This window comes from Telopea speciosissima, chromosome 7, assembly GCF_018873765.1.
Source record: "Telopea speciosissima isolate NSW1024214 ecotype Mountain lineage chromosome 7, Tspe_v1, whole genome shotgun sequence".
NCBI lineage: Eukaryota > Viridiplantae > Streptophyta > Magnoliopsida > Proteales > Proteaceae > Telopea > Telopea speciosissima.
Window position 1 is genome coordinate 60430530 of NC_057922.1, and position 12804 is coordinate 60443333.

Sequence of the window (12804 nt, forward strand, 5' to 3'; positions counted from 1 at the left end):
AACCCCTATGATTCATGTTTTTATTTTTTTAAGAAATCAAACTGATAATAGACCAATATAGGGACGATTAAGAGACTGTAAAAAGAAACTGATAACGGATTGAACTCGACCGAACCAATAGCTATCTATTTGATTTTTATAGACCACAAAAGAAACCGATAATGAATTACAGACCTAACCAACTGTTACACCCATAGTCACAGTGTCACACTTCCTCTGCTGCTCACTCTTTTTTTTATCCCTAGTACCCATGCCCACTATGGACCACTATTATAGGTATCGGTATCGTGGTCGTATCAATAACCAATGATACCGATACTGATCCATATCTACTGATACACTATACAATACGAACCATGCCATAGACAATGCAAGATTAGTCCCTCAACATACTCACTAATCAATGTTTTACGACTTACGATTGATTACAGGAGTCGATGACTACTGTGTCCGGTGTTGGACTTGTTCTTAATAGGAGTGATTATATAAGAAAAAGGTTCCGCCCATGAAATGTGTGTGGAACACTTTTGCATGCCAATACATGAAAACACTGTACCCCACACATACTCAACATGGCACAGACTCAAGACCGTGTGCAATGACCGCCTTAACCCCACCTGGGCTAGGCACTCAGGCAGGGGTAAGGCAGTCATTGTGTGTGGCCCTGGCTGTGTAGTAAGGCAGTTGGGGCAACCTGCGCAGTAGAGGGATCCGATGCCACACACCCCAGACCATTAAAACTCTCTTAAACAACCCCTTATTGGAAGAATCAGAAGGGGAACCCTCTCCATATTACTTATTACCCACCATTCAGATCATTTGGATTTCACGCTTCTAGCTAACCTAACTGGTTAAGATTAACTCTATCCAATTCCCCGTCCTAGTCGAACTCTTGAGATTTTACCCATTTTTCAGACATGTTGGTCTCATCATTTTAGACTTTCCTTTCGTTTTGAAAAATCCAACCAAAGTTGCCAAAATTGACTTTTCAACTAATGTTTAAAGCTCATGCGAGAATGGTATTGGTGGACTGAAATGGTGACTTGGAACACACTATCTCTAAACTTTAAGGGTTTGCATTAGAATGACAAGTAGGGAACGCAACTGGTTACATTCTCCTTGTGATTGTGAAGTTCTAGTCATAGTATTGACTATTGAGTATTGACCAAACTTTTAACTGTCACTGACGTCTAATGCAAACCAAACCCTCCCCATCTCTTCTCCCATTTATTTACTCAAGAAACTCTCTAGAGTCAACCACTGTTTCTTTCCGTCGTTCATAGAAACCTCACTTGATCCGAGTCAATATACTTCAACAGCAAAAGCATAAACAATAACTGGAACTATATATGATTTATTTAAGTCTCAAACCCAGGCTCCCATTATTACAGCAAGTTTCTACAAAAACACTGCAGAGGGATGAATCAAGCGGCAAACAACACAAACAATGACTACTATGTGTAGGGATATCCATTTACACAATTTACATCTTTATCACATACCAAGATTAAATAATGTGATTAAATGATTATAACTACCTGGTCCATGAAAGAATACCCAATCATCAATGAAAAGGACTAAAAGAGATATACCTATGCTCATCGGCGGTTTGACCTGAGAGAATGAAAGTGAGCAGCCAAGGTATCATAGTCAGGGAGCTTTGGGTGGACATGGCCATCTTTCTTCAATGAGTTCTCTCTGGATGTTGATCCTCCTCTCATACTTGATGTATTTGGACTTCCGCTGCTTCCCGAAGATGCAGTCTGTGGCAGGGCCTTAGAAACATTAAATGATTGGTCCACTGCTGAACTGGGTGGAGAGAACTTTGAACTTTCTCGATGTACTGCGGATTTGGACTCTGCTTTAGGTGTAGAAGGTTTTTGTTGGACTGGGGCATTAGTTGCTGACAACTTAGAATCCTCTGCACTTCCTGATCTCATCAGCTCAGGTTGAGGCTTCCAAAGAGGTTCAGCTGCAGGGGAACTCCTAGAGGTATTCCTTCCCATGCCAGCATCAGGTGTGAATACCACCTCCGATGTACTTGTTTCAGACTGTTTAGGAGAATCCTTTGTCCTTCGAGAAAGCTTACCATCCATATAACTCCTCCTACTAACAGTTTGGCGTGTAGATTCTTCATGGGCATCATCACGCCTACCATCCATATAACTCCTCCTACCAACAGTTTGGTGTGGAAATTCTTCATGGCCATCATCACGCCTACCATCCATATGACTCCTACCAACAGTTTGGCGTGGAGATTCTTCATGGGCATCATCACGCTTACCATCCATATGACTCCTCCTACTACCAGCTTGGCGTGGAGGTTCTTCATGGGCATCATCACTATCTGAGTCAAGGATGGGTTTTGAGGTTACTGAGCTTGATTTCTTCTGAGCTTTAATGTGCATCTTCTGATTGTATGGCTCCTGACCGTGGATTCCAGAAAGCGGAGTTTTCATCTTCAGGGAAACACTTGGTTGCTCAATGGAAGTTGGAGTATCTACTGTTGATTGGTTTCGTGATGGAAGTGAAGTGTCACCTGAAGAAGCTCTTGAATAAGGAGGATGTTGGAAACCCTTGTTGCGGAAACCACCTGTCAATTTCCTAAAGTTTAATCCCTGCTCACTTTCAGAGTTCATGGTATAATGTGATTCTAGTGTGCTGGGATTTTCCTCAACTTTGATTTCCTTGGCAGACGAAAATTTTGGAGTCTGCAATGGCTGCTCATCAATTACTAGTCTATGAGAAGGCTCTTGTGCAGAATCATTCGACCTATTGTGCTGACGAGTGGGCGTGTCAGTGAAGCCATATTTTTCTGAAGAGTCACCAACAGCATTCAGTTTTACATCTTGATTTCTTCCAAGTTGTGCTTCTTCGAAGTCTAAATCATCAGAAGAGGACTGTAAAATAACCTTTCTGTTCATGCTTCTGACTTCATTTTTAATAGAGGATACTGGTGATGAATGACTCCTATCATTCTCGGGTGATGATGGGCTTCTAGGAAAGGTGTTATGAAGCCCACTGCCAGATCCTGTTTTTCCACCGATGTGGTAATCAACATCTTCACTCTCAGAACTCAGGCCATCCGAATCGTCAAATGTAAGAGGTGCGAGATCTTCGGACTGAGAAGGAACTCCAGATTTTTCCAGCTGTTCAGAAGACTTGAAAGGGGGTTCTACTTCTGTGACAAAATGTTTTTCTGCACTAGGCTTCTTTTCCAGGGACTCACCTCTGTTTTCTATAGGGTTCCATGTATTTCTATCTGTTGAGAGATATTGAGGCGATTCCCTAACTGGTGAAGGGAAATAAAAGCTGGATCCATGCCCATTATACTTGGCCCCTAAATCAGTATTATGGTCATCATCTGAACCAGATTCATCAAAAGCTACCGATTGCTCAGTGCCTACTTGCACATTTCCCCGGTCATTACTGAAGAGAGAGTTGTCATCAACATCATTCCAACATTCTATCGGGTTCGCATTCGATATGACATCATCGTGATCACCATCAGCACTTGTGTGAGACGAAGAATATCTGCTAGACTGCTTTCTGGTTCTTCCATCTCCATAATTGTCAGTGTAGTCACTTCTTTCGTTCTGTGGCTGCCAGTAAAAAGACTCTACCTCAGATTGGCTAGATCGTCTTTTCAGACTTTCTATCGGGTTCACATTAGATACGACATCATTGTGATCACCATCAGCACTTGTGTGAGATGAAGAAGATCTGCTAGACTGCTTTCTGCTTCTTCCATCTCCATAATTGTCAGTGTAGTCACTTCTTTCGTTCTGTGGCTGCCGGTAAAAAGACTCTACCTCAGATTGGCTAGATCGTCTTTTCAGACTTTCTTCATCAACATAATCAGCCTTCTCAGAATTTCCGCCCTGCCAACTGCGGTTGATTGACTCCGCAGAGGATGACCTTTTCTCATAGTATCTGTCTGCCTTTTGGGAGCTAGCCACTGGTGTTTCATTGTCAAGGGAAGCTATACTAGACACTGAAGAAATAGACTTGTTAGGTCTTCTCTTACCACTAGCTTCACCAAGTTTGTTTTCAGCTACTCCAGGCAATGTCTCTTTTCTATCTCTAGATTGATTCTGCATTCTTAAATTTCCAATCTCAGTGGAACTTCCTGGTGCACCCCTCACCACCTCCACTGACTCCTTTGTAACAGGTTCTTGCGACTTTTGGCCACTTGTTCTAGATCCTTCATTTCCGAATCCATAAACAGACGATTTATTTGATTCTGTAGAATACTGCCTCATATTATTACCACGGCTTGAGAGTTCAGCAGCAGCCCTGGCAGCCATACTAGCTCGCTCTGCGGATTCAGCAGCTGCCTGTGCAGCAGAGGTTGCATCCTTGAACTCCATATTCCAGTTATGCCTGTTCAGGGGAAAGACATTCTCATCCCTTGAAGATGGGTGTCCATATTCCTGCCGCTCAGTTCTACTTTCTGCAAATGAGGAAAAACAGCATAATAAATCTCGGAAGGAGTAAATGGAAGATGTGATGGAATATTCTGCCATTCAATCCAACATCACGTAACAATCACATACCTGATGCTCTTGGCTCAGGACTAAAAGTAGCAGACATTCTTGTGGAAGTACTGGTTTCTGTAGAAGCAGAAACCTGGGAACTCAGTGGTGGTATGCTTACATTGTGGTCAGGCAGGTTTGTAGATGATTCATACTTGTGGCCAGGGTCGGGTGGGAGTCGAGCATCAGGAGGTTTCACAGTTGTCTTACTGGCAGTCTCAAAGGTACTCGGTCCATTCTGCTTAACAAGGATTGATACGAATGCAGGTACTTATTATTCATTCTATAACAATGCAATATCAAGCAAACAATGAATCAATCTGAAATCAATTGTGCTTACCAGCAAATCTTCAGTAGGCTTTGAATCCTTATCTACCATTGAGGCAGGATCCCAATTGATATTATGTTCTTGAGCAATCGCAGTCAAGATCTTTATTTTTGTCCCACCATCAGGTGCTTTTGCTGACAACTTCTCAACCATCTGTAACATGTCAACATAGCATAATGATTTTACCACTCATGAAAGTTAATATGATTGTTTTGGTTTTGTTGTCCTCAATGAAATGATTAAATTACCCGTAGCTCTATTAATTACGGAAATAAATTCAACTACTTTAAGAAGAAAATCTATAATTATTACATGCTTTCATGCAATTTTATCCACCAAATTGTTATTTTTAATTCCTTTATTCATCCTCCACGAAATAAACTAAGCACCCTTAGTAGTTTTTTTTTTTTTTGCAAGTAACCCTAGTTTTCAGTATCTACCAAAAGTTATATTCTTTTGAGAAGAAAATTCTAGTCATAATATCCTTTTATGTAAGGGTAAATCTGTTTGTCACAGAGGTGGTTACAACTTAATTTGTAACCTCTCTTTCTACCCTTCGTCATATTGCTATATTTTCTACTATGTGGGAATTAAAATGTCATTTCACCAGAAGTGCACAATCAGCAGTAAAAATCTGAAGTTTACAGTTCTAACTTTCCTTAAAGGTTAACTAGGTCATTTGAAAGTGCTTTCACATGTCCTATATCTGACAAAGAAGATGACCTGACAGAAATTCCCAGGAACTGAGCCAGTCGAAGAAGATGAACAGTTCCATTGCAGGCCATTCTCTTTTTCTATACAGTCTATAAGACTATCACAGTATTTGATGCCTCTTTCCATCTCGTAGACACCTCCTTTATCATCTCCACAGCCATCCCTCAGCAGCAGCAGCAACATCATCAGTTGTAACCCTTCAGATAAGTGAATCAAAAAACAGAGAAAGCAAATGTATGTGTTTTCTTAATTGCTTTTCTTCAATCTTGAAGGTTCAATCTTCAACGAGACTGTGTTCATTTTCCTCTTACATTTCATGTCTTATGTTAGTCTCTAAAATTCCAGGAACTTATATTGGAGAACCAAACCTATCGACCATTGGTTCAGAATATTCAATAGAAACAGAGATTTCAAATCAAGAGTAAATTTCATAGAGAGAGAAAGCAAGGTTAAGCATGTTTAATGGATTAATGGAATTCGATGGAGTAGGAGAGAAGTATGGAGCTGATATTGCCGGCATTGGGGCGGGGGACAGACAATGGTGTCCTTGGGAAATGCTTCAAAATTCCAACTTCACGGCATCTTGATGTGAAAAGTGGGAGCATGACATCATCGGAGACGACTCCGACTACATTTGAGAGTAGACGGGTCCACCTCCAAACATTATTGCTCTGATGTCGCCATTAACGTTTATGTGTTTGTTTGATCCAGAATTTGAAAATTATCCAATATACTCTATTTTTGAGGAACCAATTTTGCACATTGCTTTAGGTGAGCGAACGGAAAGATAAACTACTTGCTAAACACATGGCAAAACTGAGTTGTCAGAATGAGGAGGTTGGTTGTGATGCATATAGCGAAGAAGAGGAAGATAAAGGGATGTGAGAAATCGATCAACAAAATACAGCCTCTTGAACAACAGAGTAGAGGCAGGGGAAGGTCATTGACATTGGAACTTACATTTTTCCATGGACATGTTTGAGAGTAGTTGTATACTTGTATAGAACCGAGTTCCTGGTATCTTGTACTAAGCCCTTTCCTGAGCAATATTCAGCAATTTTTTCCTAGTCAGGAATTGCAGAGAAAGCGGAATAAATAAAAGGGAAGTTAAGTTTGACACTAACAACTCTTGCTGCCTTCAGTTCCATTATAAGTTTCCCCTGATGGGAATCCCTCCCTGTAATTCCTCCATCCCTTCCACAACTTCGTTTTCTACACATTATTTTCTTTCAGTCTGTTGAAGTGTCCTGCCTTCCTCTTGTACATAATAATCATCATGTTCTCTTAAATCTTTAAGCAACGACAACAATGAGAATGAGCGTGAGATAAGCAGTGGAGGGAACAAAGATGGTGCTGGCGGTGGAATGGGCAGAGGCAAGGAAGGAGTTGAAGTGGAGCGGGATGAGGGACGTGAATGTGTAATGGGTAAACGAAAATTATCCAAAATAACCTCTCAACTGAGGCTCAACTGAGATGAATACGTTATCCGATAAAGAGATCAAGGCTTTTGCAAAATTACCTAAGTAGACCCTCTACAAAATTGACACATCATTCTATAAGGACGAAAAAAAGTATGGTTACAAATTCTGTTGGTAACCTTCTTGGTTACAAACAGACAAACCCTTTATGTAATTTTATCTATCGCATTACAAAGTTTTTAATGCATTCAGTAGCTCATCATGCAACTTTTTTGTTGTTTATTCAACTGAATCATAGCTTCTACAAATAACATATAATTTCCTTTCATGTAACTTTATTCTTTAATCATTAGGTTTTAAGTATGTTTAAATGCATTTTGGTCGTTTAACATGAAATTACTTTCCCCACCCCACCACACCTAATAAAAGAGAACAGTTTATGGAGTAATGGGAAGAGAAAGTGGAAGAATAGAGGAACAATTGCAGTGATGAATAGATCCAATGTCCATGGGTAAGCTATAGACTAGTACACTGTACAGATAATCATTATTTGGAATATCTAGTAATGGGTATATCTTATTACAAACCATGCACCCAGCTTACCTACACGGTAAAACAATTTCTGCTACATAAGTTTTACACCCTTAAGGGCTTAAATGTGGTTCATTTGTCTTTAGGAATGAAAAGAAATTTATATTTTTTTAGTAATAAGTGTTTAAATATACTAAACCTTCAAGGGCTTAAATGTAAAGCATAAATCAACAAGGACATATATCCTATTCATTGACGCAGATGAGGAAGAGGTAGCTGAATGACGAAGAAGCAGCAGTAAAACTACTTCAACCTTCTTCCCCTTCTTCTGCAAGTACAGTACTTCTTCTTCATCATCTACTGCCTTCAGCCCAACCATTCTGAAAGCCATAACTGTTCCAACTCATACCCTGTACCTGTGTGCCCATGTTGTTTCATGTTGATATGGGTGCTTGGGGTAAAGTGCCATGTCCCAGTAACATAAACTCAACCAAATCCATATGAACCATATTTTTTTATACAATTTCAATACTATAATCAATGCCCTTTACTGAATAATAAAAATTAATAATAATAATTTATTATTGTTGTTGTTGTTGTCATCATCAAAAAACAAATGTTTGCTTAAATCTAACAAATTTTTAGCAACCAATGCAAGATCCACATGCAGCCCCATACCCAGTAAAATGAGAATTAAATTTAAGTTGTAAGCCTTGGATTAATCTATTCATCTGGTAAATTTCCTTTACAAGCCAAATTTTGAATTTCAAAAAAAAGGTTTGCAACAAAAACTCTATAAACTTACCATGCGGCCCACACCACATTCTGGACGCAGCTCAAGAGCTGAAGTAACAAATTCTTTCCCATATTTTGCTGTGAAATGTTTGTGGACATCCAGCAGTTCAGGTAAGTCTGCGCACCTTGGGGCTGCAAATATCACACTAGCTATTGCCTCCTTCAAGTCTATGGGGCAGCTTCTGGAAACATATTACAATAAACAGCCTTAATTTGAGTACAAGAACATTTATAAAAGACCCACAATAGGAAAATCAAACTACTACTTATCATAAGCCAAAGCACAGTAACATAATTCCCTAAACAGAAACTTACGAGCCAATTTAAGGATTTCTTTTTTTGCCCTGGGGGGAGTGTGGGGTTGGTTACTAGAACTATCAAGGGCAATCTAGCTTACTAAATAATAAAACTTGGTTAATAAGACTTCTAATAACCCAACATAATCAAATGAAAAAATGAAATACCCAGCTCACATCTGCAACCCAGCAGGGAATTTCTGCCCCTTTTGACTGGAATGATCCTCATCCAAAAGCTTGAAAAATAAGTAGATTAAATACAAGATGGATTTCCAAATACCAGCTGCCTACCACTATAAGAAGAAATTAATTATCAAATAAAAAAAATACAATTTTAAGTAATTATAAATATTTCTTTGCTAACCTAAAATGGAGAAATCAGGTGAATGAGAACCAGCACTACTCTACAAAACTAACAGAACTGGCCAACTATTTTTACCCTATTTATTCTAACTTGGGTTCCATGTCCTAGGAAGCTCTTTTTTTTTTTTAACCCGAACTTATCTGGGACCCGGGCCAAACCCTAGAATTTTATTACGAAAATAATCAATGAATAAAGAATACAAGGGGGGGACATTCCCGCCTTACCCCAGCCCGAACAAATACAAAGATCGCTCAAAGACTCAACAAGAGAGCTCACCCCCATCCAAAACCCCAACAAACAGGCACACCTATTCTCTAAGCACTGGTAGCCCAAGTGCATCCTCCCTTGCGATTCGATGCAACCCCATAGGGATCTGTTGTTCACCATAAAACTCCAAGTCCGAGGTTGTCCTAGGAAGCTCTAAAATGGCGCATAAAGCCAAAAATGGAAACCAAATTCTTTCTATACAATCTACAAAGTAGGAACTAAGAACTCTTCACTAGGTTCCTGCTCTGCCTTATTGTGAATTAAATCATTCCATAGTGCAATTACTCAACTTCAGGAATTCAATCCATGAACCATTTTAATTTGCAACAATGATTTTGGATAATCACCAAACTGATGGGGGAGCAGCATAGTCACCTTGCATCAAATGAATACGAGTAATGCCTGTGTTAAGAATTGATGGAGCTGCTCTGTCATGAATTTATGGTTTAAGATGTTATTGAACTTAAGTATTGAACTGATACTCCCCAGGTGTCTCTTTATGCATTCTCAAAAAACAATGGGGTACTCTTAGGAGTTTGCAACAGATAAAAATGAAAAAAAAAAAAAATATCTGATGTTTAAAATGGACTGACAGATGCAAATACTACTTTGCCAATATGTGGATATAGGAAGAAACTCTAAATGTCCAATATAGACCAAATGGTTGTTAAACAGAAACAGAAAAAAGAAAAAGATAAACTGGAAACACATACTTCTGTGATTCGATAATTGGCAGGCGTGCCACAATAAGTTCACAGTATATTTCAAGAAGATCGTATGCTGCCATAGTCTTCTCCTCTCTCACTACATGTTCAACCTGAAACATGGAAGGAAAAAAAAGAAAAAAAGTATTATAAGGGGAAAAGGGATTAAAAGAAAAAATTTCACTTCTCATAGAGACTCCTTTATAGATCCAGCAGTCCTTTTTAATTTATTGCAAGATAACCTCATTTATTTAACTGACTACTGCATGAGAAGATTATGTATCCTAAAACGTAAATAGTCATACCTATGCAAATGTCTGCATAAAAAATTCACTCAAAATTTATGCGCAATTTCGACAATTCAAATTATTAAACTGAATAAACATGGTACTGAAGTAAGGAAAATAAAAAAGTCACGGATTTTTCTCATGTCCAAATGTTGTGTCAGACACTTGTTGGGACATAACAAAACATTTATTTGGAGTTATCCATCTCTTAAACACACACATACTGCTTGACATATGCTAAACATTTATTTAGAGTTTTCCTTCCAATTGTTTTACCAACATGTATTACAATTTATGTATTGCCCATCATTTTGGAGTAGCTCCGATACATGATAAGTTGCGAAAAAAGTCGTTTGAGGTAGCATGGACGTGTAGCGGAGGCCTTTGAGTGCTCCAGTACGGAGAGGTGAATTGATTCAGATTGAAGGAGCTAAAAGAGCCAAGGGTAGGCCTAAAATGACTCTAAGAGAAGAGATGAGGAAAGACATGGATAGTTTAGGACTACTAACAAGTATGGCTTTGAATAAAGCTGATCGGAGAAAAAGGATCCATGCAGGCAACCCATTTAGTTGGGGTAAGGCTGAGTTGAGTTGAATTGCCTATAATTTGAATACAATCAACTTAGTTTCACCTGTTCAATATAATTATCTATATAAAGAACACAGTCACAAAATGTACTCTTTCATGATCTAAACATCAAACAGTCCCAATGTAGGGGAGCTCCTTTCACCTTTATTCAGAAAGGTGAACAATATGATGTAGTTCTGGCTAGCTTTAGAACCATTCAGGCCTTCAGGGAGAGGTGAGCATGTTTCCAATCAAAGTGAACTTCAATCACCATTGAGTCCCACCTCTATGCATAGATATAGATGATATGACCAGACATACATAGGGTGAATTTCATGGTGTATGGTTTTGCTGATTATACTGTTTTGATCAATGACACAAGATAAGGGGAAAATTCCACTTAGGAATGTCGACGGATGCTTTAGGATAACAAATTTAAAAGTAACCAGGACTAGAAAAGAATATATAGATTGCAGGTTTGACAAAAGCATGTATAGAATACAAGTGGTTAAGATCGATGGTTAACATTTAACCCATAGGATCTATTTTCATTGTCATGGTTTTGTTATAAAATATATATGAGCAGAGAGAAGTTGAAGAGGATGAGTAAATTTAAGGTGTTACTTATCCCCAAAAAAAAAAAATTTGACGGTGTTAAAAGGACAAGGGGAATGCTGAAGATGATCAGGATTGAGGTGCTGCGATTATACATGAGTGGTAACAAACAGCAGATATGGTATTAAATAAATAGCATGGAGTGATAGAACAAGATTCATGTAGCCATAATTGTAAATTAATTATCAACAAAACTGAGGAGCAGTTTCCACAGTCTGCTGTGAGAAGCCATCAAACTACAAGGTTGCTTTTTGTCCTCAATCTTCCAAATCATGAAATAAGCACCATACTATCTCTAGCACAAGAAGATAAAAGATTAATGCTAAGCTATAAGAAACAGATTTCAAATAACTAAAGTTCAATCAGCAACTAAAAGAAAAAATATAATGACACAAAGCTGTAAAAGTAAAATAACGACAATCGAATGAAGAACGCTATCTTGTAGAACGAAAGTGATATGAGGCACACCCGAATTCTCGCTGTCCTCTCCTGTCCAGACTCAAGAAGCTGCGCCAACTCTCTCCTTAACTGCTTCACCTGTGCATCTCTCTTGTTCTTCAGGAGCTTGATACGAGCTACCGCAAGTTTCAAAGATGTCTTGCTGTACCAAACAACCGATTCAAAATTTCAAATAATGAGACTAAAATCGCAAACCAAAACCAATTTTGTTTTGATTAATAACAGAACCCTATAATTCGCAAAATCTCTATTAAAATAGTGAATCATTTAAACCTTAACCGATCCTTTCATCCAGATTTAAACAAGCATAATCCGTTCCTCAAGAGTGATTTTGAATTGGAAGCGAAACCTAAACAAGAAAACATGATAAGATTGACAGAAGTTACCATTTTCCAGATTTGAAACTCTTATGAAGCATTATTGGTTTGAAACCCTTCAGATATGAAGATTCTTCAGCCGACGCCTGAATTTAAGATGAAAAAACTGAGCGAAGATTGAGTTAATCTCTTAAATGAACAGAGCAAACTCTGCAATTTCGATTTACACGAAATCTTCACCTACGAATAAGAAGTAAATCGGGATGGAAGCTTCGCAGTATTTGATTCGAAAGTCAAGTTTGGCCTCGAACAAAGAAATCAATAGCGGTGGCAAATGCAGTTGACCTTTTTCTCTGCCCAAACTACCCTTCAAGCAATCATTAAAATATATAATAAATGTGATAGATCGTGTGCTTCATTGATCATGGAAAGAGTGAAATATAGATTGAAATAGTAAAAGAGCGAGGCTATGAACAATGTATTCGCCGTTACATTAGAATAATTTTAAGCGTATGACTCCACTCCTTCGGTTTTAAAACGGGTCAAACATAATGTATGGAACCCACGTCTCAGCAGTCAACTCGGTTCCTTGCCTCGAAGCCTTCGT

At 38.6% G+C, this 12804-nt stretch overlaps 1 protein-coding gene across 1 annotated transcript; it reads right to left on the reverse strand.

Moving 5' to 3' along the window:
* Positions 1-1430: 1430 nt before the first annotated feature.
* On the reverse strand, positions 1431-12455 carry LOC122668747. The gene is made up of 8 exons (XM_043865281.1): positions 12267-12455; positions 11890-12022; positions 9962-10065; positions 8332-8503; positions 4876-5016; positions 4557-4773; positions 3653-4453; positions 1431-3466 (listed from the first exon to the last, which is right to left on the reverse strand). The coding sequence occupies exons 1-8, from the start codon at positions 12296-12298 to the stop codon at positions 1599-1601; spliced, it is 3468 nt and encodes a 1155-aa protein (XP_043721216.1). The 5' UTR covers positions 12299-12455; the 3' UTR covers positions 1431-1598.
* Between the last annotated feature and the right edge of the window lie 349 nt (positions 12456-12804).

Coding starts and splice junctions, on each gene's coding strand:
- LOC122668747 (XM_043865281.1), bottom strand. CDS start 12,298: ATGCTTCATAAGAGTTTCAAATCTGGAAAATG. Junction 10,066..11,889: donor AGAGGACAGCGAGAATTCGG/GTGTGCCTCATA, acceptor TCCATGTTTCAG/GTTGAACATGTAGTGAGAGA. Junction 4,454..4,556: donor TCCTGAGCCAAGAGCATCAG/GTATGTGATTGT, acceptor CCTCATTTGCAG/AAAGTAGAACTGAGCGGCAG.